Source organism: Lemur catta, chromosome 6 (genome assembly GCF_020740605.2).
Source record: "Lemur catta isolate mLemCat1 chromosome 6, mLemCat1.pri, whole genome shotgun sequence".
Lineage (NCBI taxonomy): Eukaryota > Metazoa > Chordata > Mammalia > Primates > Lemuridae > Lemur > Lemur catta.
The window spans coordinates 53,165,064-53,176,513 of record NC_059133.1 but is presented as its reverse complement, the minus strand read 5'-3'; the positions used below and the strand labels follow the sequence as shown (position 1 = coordinate 53,176,513).

The following is an 11,450-nucleotide window of genomic DNA, read 5'->3' as shown; positions in this document are numbered from 1 at the left end:
CATCGTCTTCAGGCCCCTCTTTCTAGCCTTTTCTACTACTCTCTGCTTCATCAAGGTTTGTGGCTCTACCACAGAACAGGGAGAAGGCTAAATTAGCCACCACTGCTAAACACTCAGCTGTTTTTTTTGTTGTTGTTTTGTTTTATTTTTGTTTTTTTTGTAATGCCACTCTAATGTCAGCATTTTCCCATCTGTTTGGGCCTTTTTCCTCTCTTTTCCCACTCTCCCCAGGTATTTTATCTGGCCTCAAAATTAAGAGGAGCTGTTCTTCAGATTGTTTTTATTCACGTGGCAGATTTCTCTTCTGATTCAGGCTGTCTAGTCAGGCTCCTCCCATTTTTAGGAGCTGAAGCCTCCATTTACGAGGAGATTCTCATCTATCAAATGGATCCTCATTTGTAAATCTTTTTTTTTTTTCCCTTCCATTTTCACAAAGCTGTAAAGAAGTAATCCATCTCAACCTTGTCCTTTTCTGTGGGGTCAGTGGGGTCTTCCTCACTCCATCTTACACAAACCTGAGCTGGAAGCTTAACTGTGGTTTTCCCTGTTTGAAATATCCCTCCCTTGAAACAAAAACCAGGAACCAGAGGAGTAGACTGACTGAAGAAACAACTCCTGGCTTTCTGAAGCTATGGACTTGAATTGGATTGCTGGGGGTTTGTAGAGAAAGGTGACAAGTTTCAGTACCTCTGGCATGCTGTCCCAGGGGACTGGGGCTCCCATTAACTTAAGAGGTTTTTAAACATTGAAAATGACATGGTATTACAATAAATTTGGATTTGCTCATAATGACTGCTTTTGTATGCTCTTACTTGATGGAGGTGGGGAAAGTGTCAGTTGAGGAAGTAGTTAGCAAATGCAACTGTTTTTCTATAGTGCCATACTTTTATCTTCCTCAAACAACAAATATCTTGGGTTGGGAAATCCTGGATTCTTTGAAAATAACAGTAAATCATCTATGGGTGCTGGATGAGTTAATTTTCTAAAGTAGACATGTAACCCTCACTGCTGAGATTTGTTCAGGACTAGGACACTTAATTGAACTGCACAAAACACTGAAAGTATTTGTCTTGATTCAGGAAGAATGTCTTTGATGTTACACTAATTTTAGGGCCAGGCGGAATGAACTTGGGTGGGTAAGTAGATTTGAGTATTTTATTACATGTGAGGCACTGCTGACCTTGAAATACTATAGTGAAGAAAACTTAAGCACAGGACGAATATATAATGACATGCATTCCCCCATTAAAATATATAGAGTAGTTCCACTGACCTAAAAATCCTCTATGCTATGCCTATTCACCTTTCTCTCCATTATACATTTGTCCAAACCCAGAGAATGTACACTATGAGTGAACCCTGGTGTAAACTATGTGTGGTCTTTGGATGATATTGGTGTCAATGTAGATTCATCAATTGTCACAAATGTACCACTCTGGTAAGAGATGTTTATAATGGGGGAGGTGATGCACAGGACATATGCGGGAAATCTCTGTGTCGTCCTCTCAATTTTGTGAACCTAGAACTAGTCCAAAAAATAAAGTCTATTAAAAAAATCTTTTTCAGCCAGGCACTGTGGCTCACGCCTGTAATCCTACTACTCTGGGAGGCCGAGGCGGGAGGATCGCTTGAGCCCAGGAGTTGGAGGCTGCAGTGAACTATGACTGTGCCACTGCACTTCAGCCTGGGCACAGAGCGAGACCCTGTCTCAAGAAAAAAACAAAAACACAACCAAAAAAATTGTTATATTCTGTTGTTGACAGCACTCAAACTACTCAAACATTTAGAACAAGGACCCTAATTTTTAAAACTTGCTTTTCAACAGTTAAAGAAAAAGGCCAGGCATCGTGGGTCATCCCTGTAATCCTAGCATGTTGGGAGGCCACGGCAGGAGGAAGATTGCTTGAGGTCAGGAGTTTGAGACCAGCCTGAGCAAGAGTGAGCCACCCCATCTCTACAAAAAATAGAAAAATTAGCCAGGTGTGGCATGTGCCTGTAGTACCAGCTACTGGGGAGGTTGAGGTGGGAGGATTGCTTGAGCCCAGGAGTTTGAGGTTGCAGTAAGCTATGATGATGCCACTGCACTCTAGCCAAGCAACAGAACAAGGCCCTGTTTCAAAAAAACAAGTGAAGTTATTGTATAAGTAATAAAAGGTAACCACAAAAAAAGGGATTATAGCAATCACAAAATCTTACAGTAGTTTAACCGATAAGATGGTCTGCATGGTTACAGTTCTTTTTCATCCTCCATAAATTAAGTTTGCTGTAGCCAAATCTTTGGGGAACTGCTTGTTTTACTTGGCTTCTAACCTGACCACGCTATGAGACTGGGAAGTTTTTTATCTTAATACCACATGTAATACTTTCCCTAAGAGGATTTAGCTAATTTTCCTCTATATCCATTGGTTTCATCTTCACCGCTAGTTAGAGAATCACTGAAGTATTTTTTTTTTTTTTTTTGAGATAGAGTCTCACTCTGTTGCCCGGGCTACAGTGAGTGCCCTGGCATCAGCCTAGCTCACAGCAACCTCAAACTCCTGGGCTTAAGCAATCCTCCTGCCTCAGCCTCCCGAGTAGCTGGGACTACAGGCATGCGCCACCATGCCCGGCTAATTTTTTCTATATATATATTTTTTAGCTGTCCAGATAATTGATTTCTATTTTTAGTAGAGACGAGGTCTCGCTCAGGCTGGTCTCGAACTCCTGACCTCGAGCAATCCACCCGCCTCGGCCTCCCAGAGGGCTAGGATTACAGGCGTGAGCCACCGCGCCCGGCTAAGAATCACTGAAGTATTTTTTGAACAAACGATGCAATGTGGCCAGGAATCTGTAGTGACATTCTGCGTCAAGCATTGTAGGAAAAAACCGTCGTTAGCTACTGTATTCCTGGAGTTATAGGGGAAAAGAGTTGCCCTATCTTACGAGAGGGTCTCTTTTTATAGCATAGCAGCGCTACCGACTCCCCACTTTACATCTTCCTATGTTCTGGAATCTTAGGACCTTCAGAAGTTCCAAAATAGAATCTCCTTTTTATTTATTTTAGAATATAAGCAGTTTATTTTAGAAAATAAGGCAAACCACGAAAACCAATTGGGAATTTTTGGTCAGTCCGCACCTATCCAAAATAAAATGGAGGACTCGGCAGGAAACTGCAACTCCCAAGAAGCAACGAGAAGCAAGGCGGAACTCACAGTGCTTTTCGGGTCTGTACCTCTCAGTCCAATATTGAAAATAGGCGCTCACTTTGAAATAATACGACGTCTTCATAATAATAGCGGGGGGGGTGGAAAAATTGGTAACTCAATAGAAAATACTCTCTTTTCCAAGAGAATTCCTAACTCAATCACTTACCTGCTATCTGAAAGGAGCCTAAGGCCATTGTTACCGCCCCTCGGACGGCCCCGCCCCTGGGGGGGGCGGGAAACAGGCTGGACAGCGGAAGTGACGACACTGAGCGCGCTGTTAAAAAGCCGTAGGCGGAACTTTGGCTTTCTTTCGGCCTTAGCGCCATCTTTGTAGGTGAGTGTTAATGCTGGCTCGGCTCGGATTCCGCGTACAATCCGTTAACATCTGACCTCTGCACCTACCATCGTTACAGCAAACTAACTGTATCTTTCCTCTCTTTTCCTGTAGAAACCTCCGCGCCATGAGAGCCAAGGTGAGCGGTCCCTAGTAGCTTGGGAGGTAGGAGGAGACCCAGGCAAGGAAAGTCCGCCATAAGCCTGAACCTCCAGGTTCTACAGGGTGCCCCACAGTTAGTGGGAGAGGAAGGATAGAATGGGGAGAAAGCAGAGGTGGTAGTCTTCAAGTGCTGTGGGGGAAAGAGGTTGGGGTAGGAAAAATGAGTGGAATTAAGAGTTTTATGTTGAGGGAGGGTGTTCAAATTACTGATGCAAATGTTGCGACCAAATGCTCAGTCCTTCGTACTGAGAACCTATTTGGTAAATGGTGCACTTCATACCCGCCCCTCCAAGTCTGGTAAGACTAATCTTTCTTTCAATTCTTTCCTTCATGATCGGTTGCTAGTGGAGGAAGAAGCGAATGCGCAGGTATGTTGAGATTTTCCCAGCCTAAAGAAGTGGAGTGCGCCTTGGTCAAAACTTGAGAACCTTTGGTTTGGAATTCTAAAAGCATTTTAGGAGAAAAGCGTTTTGAGAGGATTGCCTTGCCAGAACCGGGGATTGAATACAGGGCAACAGAACCGTGGTGCTTGTTCATTTTGCCATCCCTGTATTCTGTGCACGTTTTATTGAAGGGGAGGGGGGGAAACAACTCTGGCTTGAAGGCAGGAGTTGTATTCTCGTGTCTGCTTTTCAGGCTGAAGCGCAAAAGAAGAAAGATGAGGCAGAGGTCCAAATAAACTGCTTGCTTGTGCACACGTGAAGGCCACAAGATCAGAAACATGGAATGCCAGAGTCCGGGGACGCTGGTACAAGTTGCTGGACTGCATGCTACTGTCTAGAACTTGCCTCTCGGTGGATCTAGAACTTCACCGCCATCCGGTCGCCAAGGCCACCTCTGAGAGACCCATCTTGCTCATACCAAAACAGTCCCTTCTGGTCCTTTGCCCTGGACCTGACATACTGGACTAATTCTGTTCTCAGTTGTGGCCAAGTGTAACAAGTATACAATAAATTACCTGCTGTTTCAGCTGAAGAATCAAATCTTGTCTATTATGTGTTTTTTTACGGTTCTATTTGGTGGGGATCCTCATCTGTCAGTACAGCTAGTTCCTTGTCACTACCCTTGCTAAGGAGGATGTCAAGAAAACTATGTTGGTAACAGCCCGGGTTGTGTTGTATGGTCCACAATTTGGCTAGAGCTGGAAGGGGTGTGGAAATACACCTGTGGGCAGGTTTCGAAGTTGGCGGGCAAGTAGCGGCAAATGCTGGTTCCGCCCCTGCTTTCCCGGAGGCCTACATTGTGACTTAATTTAGGGTTGTTTGCGTTGCTTTGGGGTAGGGTTACCATGGTGACACGCAAAGCGTGCTGGGTACTTGCGTCCGGGCCCACAAATTCCTCGCACATCACAGAATGTGGTTCCGGGTCTGGTAGCTAGAGCGTCACTTCCGCAGGAAGCGGAAGAATGATAGGGTGGGCGGCTCTTTGTCGAAGCTAGAGGACCGGCAGGCGGCAGCAGCAACTACGGCGGCGGCGGCAGGTGAGGGAGGCGGGAGACAGGTGGAGGCCGCGCCCGGAGGGGAGGAGTCGGGGCCGGCCCAGCGGCTAGGCTCGGCCGGCCACACAAGGCCCCCCAGGGCTCTTTCTCACATCCCAGGGCAGAGTCCGTTTTCTGACTGACCCCTCTTCGCGAGCAAACGCCAGCTCCGTGACGTCACAGCCCTGCCGGTCCCCTCAGCTTGATGTCACCTGGACCCCCCCACCCCGTCCCCCTCTTCACGTCGTGCTCCCTTAGTGTCCTGTTCACCTGGTTCATGGCTGAGCGCCGGCAGCAGTACACAGAACCTGCCAAGCTAGAAGACGCTGCGGGGAAACTCCTAGGACTTTTTCCGCACACTCTAGGGTGTCGGGAAGCGTCATAATCACCGCCCCCAAGTCTAATCTGCCATCCCACTGCACTGTCAGTCGCTGCCCTTGTAAGGCTCCCCATTCGGCGCTCCTAACTCCAACCCTCGGCCAGGCTCTGACCCCCACGTCTTGAGGCAGGGTGCCCCTCACCCTTTGTTCACTCAAGGCTTGTTTTCCAACCCATCCTCCCAGTCCCTCCAAGTTAGTTCTCTCTTACTCTTCTTACTGGCGACTTCTCCCTTTGACAGGTGGAGAAGTTCAGTTTGAACCCTAAAGAAATCCTGAAGTTCCCAGAGCTTTGCCGTCTTGTCAGACTTCATTCTTGTGACAACCACCCCATGGTCCTCCACTCTTACTCCTTCTCCCACCCAAGCCTCTATTTTTTTTCCTGTTCAGAACCCAGCAGTGATGTGGAGGTGGAGACCCACAGGAGCCCCGGACTTCACCTGAGCTACCTCAGGTATCAATAAATTCTGGGAAAGTTGGGTGGGGAGGAATATCATATAAATTATCTGCTTCTGGTGGGACATGCAACATGGGTCAGGCTTGGATTGATAGCATTTATTTTTCACCTGGTCATTTCCCTTTTAGTAAAAGTTTGTCCTCTTTTACCACTTCTGTCCTTGGTGGTTTCTGTCATTCTGGGATTATCTCCTTTTGGAGGAAAAGGACCCTCTTTTAAAGATTTTCATGTAACTCTGGCCTCTGGTTTGGTGAGTTTATTTTAGGGGAGATCTGAAGGCAAAGTCAAAGCAATGAAGTGGGGTTGGGTAGGTCAAAGCTAAAGAAATAAGTAAAGATTCCCTTATGCTCGCTCAAAGGGAAACAATGTGAAGTTTTCCTGTTTCAACAGCAGGGGGAGCCTGAACACTGTTTAGGAAAGGCTTGGGAGGTCAGACACGTGGTAGTAGGGACTCCCAGGCTTATTGGGGTGGAGAGAGGGGAGGGCTAGAACCAGGGCAGTAGACTGACATTCCAGAGCTCTCTTGGGAAATAGGAGACTTAAAAAGCTTTTATGGAGTCTATAAATAAAGAGAATCTTTATAGGGTGAGAAATGGTGTGGTTTGATGTCAGTGGGATCTTCACATGGGGAGGTAGGAAGGGAGTGGGGAATGGAGAAAGAAAGGTCACTTGTTCCGTGAAATTAACTCCTTCCCACCTGACCTTACCACAGATGATTTTGTCCTGGGGGGTCTAGAAGTAGAGATTCCAGCTTAGAACTCCTCTGAAATGGAGGAGGCTGACTTCCTTGGAGTTGAGAGTAGTGATGGACAGGGAGAGAATACTAAAAAATAACAGGTTTAGGTACTGCCCTCTGTCTCTTTACCCTGGATTTCTTGGGTTCTAGAGATCTGAGACGTACAGAACCCTCGCCTAAGATTCCACGGAAGAGGAGTTACGAGAAGTTTTTTTACCAGTGTCCCATCATCCACAGCCCTAGTAGCTAAGCACCTATCTTGGGCACTATTCCCAGTCTCCTCCCATCCTATTCAGATGCTGACAGCAGTTTTAATTTCATTTCTACAACTTTAATAAGGTCAGCTCAGAAGGGAAGATAAAATCCAACACTATTCTCTCCCTCCCCTCTCCTTGGCCTATCATCATTAGTGAGATGAGGTTGCTTCACCCCAACTCCCCACCTCTTGTGTTAGCCAGGCAAGTGTGAATCATTCTGATCTAGACCAGGTGCAGAAGGGCCTGGGCAGTTCTGATGGGTCAGCCATTTCAGCCAGAATTCTTATCCCTTAGATTCTCCATCTCCAAAGCCATTGTCCCTCTGGGCTGCCTGCCCTATGGTCAGTAAGAGTGGGATAGCTCTGGAGGACTTCTGTTTGACACAGTTCTCTTTTTTAGTGATCACCAAGAGTGGCAAGAAAAGGAAGAAAGCCCTGAGTTGGGGGAGACCAGGATGCCTGACCGGGACAACTATGCCAACGGCACTGGGAACAGCAGTGGAGGCCCTGGAGGTGGTGGCAGTGAGGAAGCCAGTGGGGCAGTGGCCGGCAGTGGCGGGGCCAGCTCAGATGCCATCTGTAGAGACTTCTTGAGGAATGTGTGCAAGCGAGGCAAGCGTTGTCGATATCGCCACCCAGACATGAGTGAAGTCTCCAACTTGGGGGTGAGCAAAAATGAATTCATCTTCTGCCATGACTTCCAGAACAAGGAGTGTAGCCGCCCAAACTGCCGTTTCATCCATGGCTCCAAGGAAGATGAGGATGGCTATAAGAAGACAGGAGAGCTTCCCCCTCGGCTGAGGCAGAAAGTGGCAGCTGGCCTGGGCCTTTCACCAGCTGACCTGCCAAATGGCAAGGAGGAGGTGCCTATCTGCCGTGACTTCCTCAAGGGTGACTGTCAGAGAGGAGCCAAGTGCAAGTTCCGTCACCTGCAACGGGATTTTGAGTTCGATGCTCGGGGTGGAGGAGGCACTGGTGGTGGGGGCTCAACAGGCTCAGTCCCCCCAGGACGGCGTCACGATCTCTATGATATCTATGACCTTCCTGACAGGGGCTTTGAGGACCATGAGCCAGGCCCCAAGCGCCGGCGAGGTGGATGCTGTCCCCCTGATGGTCCCCATTTTGAATCATATGAATACAGCTTGGCTCCACCCCGAGGGGTAGAGTGCAGACTGCTAGAGGAGGAGAATGCCATGCTCAGGAAGCGAGTAGAGGAGCTAAAGAAACAGGTCAGCAACCTGCTGGCCACCAATGAGGTACTGCTGGAACAAAATGCTCAATTCCGCAATCAGGCCAAGGTCATGACCCTGAGCTCCACTGCACCAGCGACTGAGCAGACTCTGGCCCCCACCGTGGGCACTGTTGCCACTTTTAACCATGGCATTGCCCAGACTCACACTACTCTTAGCAGCCAGGCTCTACAGCCTCGTCCTGTGTCCCAGCAAGAACTGGTGGCCCCTGCTGGAGCTCCAGCTGCTCCCCCAACTAATGCTGCACCTCCTACTGCTCCACCCCCACACTTGAACCCAGAGATTGCGCCACTGTCAGCTGCTCTGGCTCAAACAATTGCCCAGGGAATGGCACCCCCACCTGTCTCCATGGCTCCTGTGGCTGTATCTGTGGCTCCTGTGGCCCCTGTGGCTGTATCGATGGCCCAACCCTTGGCAGGAATCACAATGAGCCACACTACCACTCCCATGGTGACTTACCCTATTGCTTCCCAGAGCATGCGCATCACAGCCATGCCACACTGATGGGGCTACTGGACACTCCCCTGGTATAGCCTCTCAGGGTGGGGTCGCGGGGCCCTTACCTACTCGCCTGGCCCTCCCAGGCCCTTTCTGGAGGGCTCCCTCAAGAACTAGGACAAGAGACTACAAGGAGTATGCTTCTGAGGAGCATGTCCTAAGGAGGGGTTGGGCTGGTGTGTTTTCACTCATCTCCCTTTTATGAGGTCCTCTTGTCCATCTTCTTTCAAGCCTCACAATGGGGGCTTGTATAGGAGTGCAGACTGAAGCCAGCAGAGAGGAAGGACTGACTGAGGGGCTGTGTAGAGGACACAGCTGGGGACATCCCTGGTCTTGTCCTCTGTTCTACACAGCACAGGTTCCAGCCCTGGTTTTGGAAGAAAAAAATACCCCGCCCAGAGGGAGAGCCAGGAAAGATTGGGAAGTGGGTGGCCTGGAGAGAAGGCCTGATAGGAGCCTTCAGACAATTTGGGGCCCAGTTGGTTGGGTTGGACAGTACAGAAACTGCTCCTGGGCCCTGGAAAGGCCGGGACCATAGTACTCCAGCCCAAAGACTAGGGAAGCATTCATTACCCTAGCTTGGCCTGGAAATCTGTAGGGCAGGGCCCACTACTTTCCAAAGAAATAAAAGAACAATTATTTTTAACAAATGGAGGCAGTGAAAACTTGCTTAGATATTCTGTGTGGAAGATGGGAGCAGTAAGTAGATCTCATGCCAAAATGGGATAAAGACCCCACCCTCAGCTTGGGTAAATTGGGTAGAGGCCAATGGAGAAGGGTAGGGATCTAGAACAAGACCAAATGGGGCTTTGGGGAAGGTGCTTTGTGGGGTAAAAGCATTGGAGCCACCTAGTCTAGTTTAAAAATAACCCCATCTGTTTCTCATCTCTCTCTGTATGTGTTATTCCCAGGTTACCTTAGTAACCAGGGCTCCTAGGGTCATTTTAGTGGGGCAGGTGTTACGGAGGGTATATTTACTTAGAAATGGGGATGGGATGTTATATAGTTGACAGATCTTCCCTTATTCAAACAGAGCAGGGCAGGTGGAAGTTGCCTCTCTGAGTGGTTGATGGCAGTTAATGTCCCTCCTACCCAGCCCTTCCTCAATAGCCAATTCCTTAAGCCTTTAAGGCTTGGGAGGTGCTGGGAAAAGGGAGTTCTTCTGGGGACACAAGCCTCAGGGTTCATCCCCTTATTCCCTCTGTCTCCACATAGGACCAGAGGTTTTAAGTCTACTTAAAGGTCAATAAGGCCAGGGGCCCTAATAGTCAAACCTCAGTTCCTCCTCAGCTCACGGCTGATGTAGGGTAAACAACTCAGGTGTCTGGTCTAATGGGACAGTGGGTTTGGGGGTAGAGAAAGTGATCCTGGGTTGTGTTCCCCCCATTGTGTCTCCTGCTACCTCTTGCTTTCTTGTCTGGTTAATCACTCAGGTTACACCTGGGACCGGAGATGGTAGGCGAGGTCAAAGCCGGTCATTTAAAAAAAAAAAAATGGACCGAAAAACTAAAAGTGGGCAAATACTGTTTGTGGATTTTAGAAACAACACATTGATAAATTTAAGGTTGGTTTTCTGGCACAATTCTAGATTATTAAAAGAGATGGTTTATGAACATTTAGAGAAGAATGTAATCATAGATACCAACATGAATTCTCAGTCAAATCCTGACTGTATTTCCATCTTGCCAAGTGTCTATAAAGAGGTAGATTTGGGAAACTGTAGACATCATATGTCTTGAATTAATTCACTCCCACTAAAGACCACCGATTGAACAAGTTGGGTTTAAATGCCATTGCAGTGAGGAAGAGAGCACACCATTTGGAATCGTGGTGTGTCTCAGCAGGATGGTGTTAGCAAGGACTCAGAGGACTCAGACATTGGTTAAGTGATTTGGGGGAAGGTTTAAGAAAGTGGGTGTTCTGTTGGATTAGTGCTGGTAAGGAAAGCAGGGATAATTCTGTGACTGGGTATCTTAATCTTACCTAGAAGGAGGGCAGACTAGAGTGAAGCTAAAGCTGCAATTGGTGATGAAGTCACTCATTAGCTGGGAAAAGGGATGTTTGCTGTTTTGTGGTTTGCACACTGACCTTGTTTTGTACTTAAACAAAATTGTGAAGTGATCTTGTTTTTCGTCTCACTTCATCACAGTCACTGAGTGACATCGTCTGATGCTAATGTTTTGTGAGATTGTTTGTGTCCAACAGAAGAACTCATTGGCTATCTGTGAGCACCAGGTCAGCCCTAATGACTCTGAAGCCTGTGTCAGGCCAGTTCCCAGATATCAGAAACTGCTTTCCTGCCTTGTACCTGCTAACTCATTGCAGATAAGAAAAAAAATTATGGGTCAATTAATAGTAGCATTTGGTGGAATGTTGATTAGTGCAGTCATGTTAGAGAAATCTCTAGTGTCCAATGATATGGCCAAGGGCTATGTTTTATGAAAAAAAGAAAAAACGCAACTTGGATAAAAACATAAAAAGCCCATTAATCAACAGTAACACAGGAAGTGCTAAGTAATATTTGAAGTGTGACTCGGATTGACTAAAACACTGCAGCACCCTCCCCTTAAAAAATTGCTTAGGGATAAAGCCTTGAATTTGTCTGAGGAACAATGTAAACATCTACATTAGAAATAATTCAGATGGGAACAACCTGGGACTCCCAATTGGCTATAAAAAAAGTCTTAGTCATTCAATGTGTCAAATTATAAATATTTA

The 11,450-nt window shown here is 47.4% G+C and overlaps 1 protein-coding gene and 1 long non-coding RNA gene across 3 annotated transcripts; both read left to right on the top strand.

Annotated features, from left to right (window-relative positions):
• Nucleotides 1-3,463: 3,463 nt before the first annotated feature.
• On the top strand, nucleotides 3,464-4,664 carry LOC123639664. The gene is made up of 4 exons (XR_006735786.1): nucleotides 3,464-3,519; nucleotides 3,634-3,658; nucleotides 4,027-4,049; nucleotides 4,318-4,664. It is a non-coding gene; the product is annotated as an uncharacterized LOC123639664 (long non-coding RNA).
• Nucleotides 4,665-5,072: 408 nt separating this feature from the next.
• On the top strand, nucleotides 5,073-11,246 carry ZC3H10 (zinc finger CCCH-type containing 10). 2 transcript variants are annotated; one of them, XM_045553685.1, is made up of 3 exons: nucleotides 5,073-5,161; nucleotides 5,926-5,989; nucleotides 7,385-11,246. In XM_045553685.1, the coding sequence occupies exon 3, from the start codon at nucleotides 7,440-7,442 to the stop codon at nucleotides 8,736-8,738; it is 1,299 nt and encodes a 432-aa protein (XP_045409641.1). In that variant the 5' UTR covers nucleotides 5,073-5,161; nucleotides 5,926-5,989; nucleotides 7,385-7,439; the 3' UTR covers nucleotides 8,739-11,246. The 2 variants fall into 2 exon arrangements, with proteins under 2 accessions (XP_045409641.1, XP_045409640.1); XM_045553684.1 differs by having other exon boundaries at nucleotides 5,131-5,161; nucleotides 5,778-5,989.
• The last annotated feature ends 204 nt before the right edge of the window (nucleotides 11,247-11,450 follow it).

Bases quoted from the DNA above. Each gene is read 5' to 3' on its own strand.
- ZC3H10 (XM_045553684.1), top strand. From the start codon at position 5,868: ATGGTCCTCCACTCTTACTCCTTCTCCCACCCAAGCCTCTATTTTTTT. The intron at 5,990-7,384 runs GTATCAATAAAT...TCTCTTTTTTAG, and splicing joins CTTCACCTGAGCTACCTCAG to TGATCACCAAGAGTGGCAAG.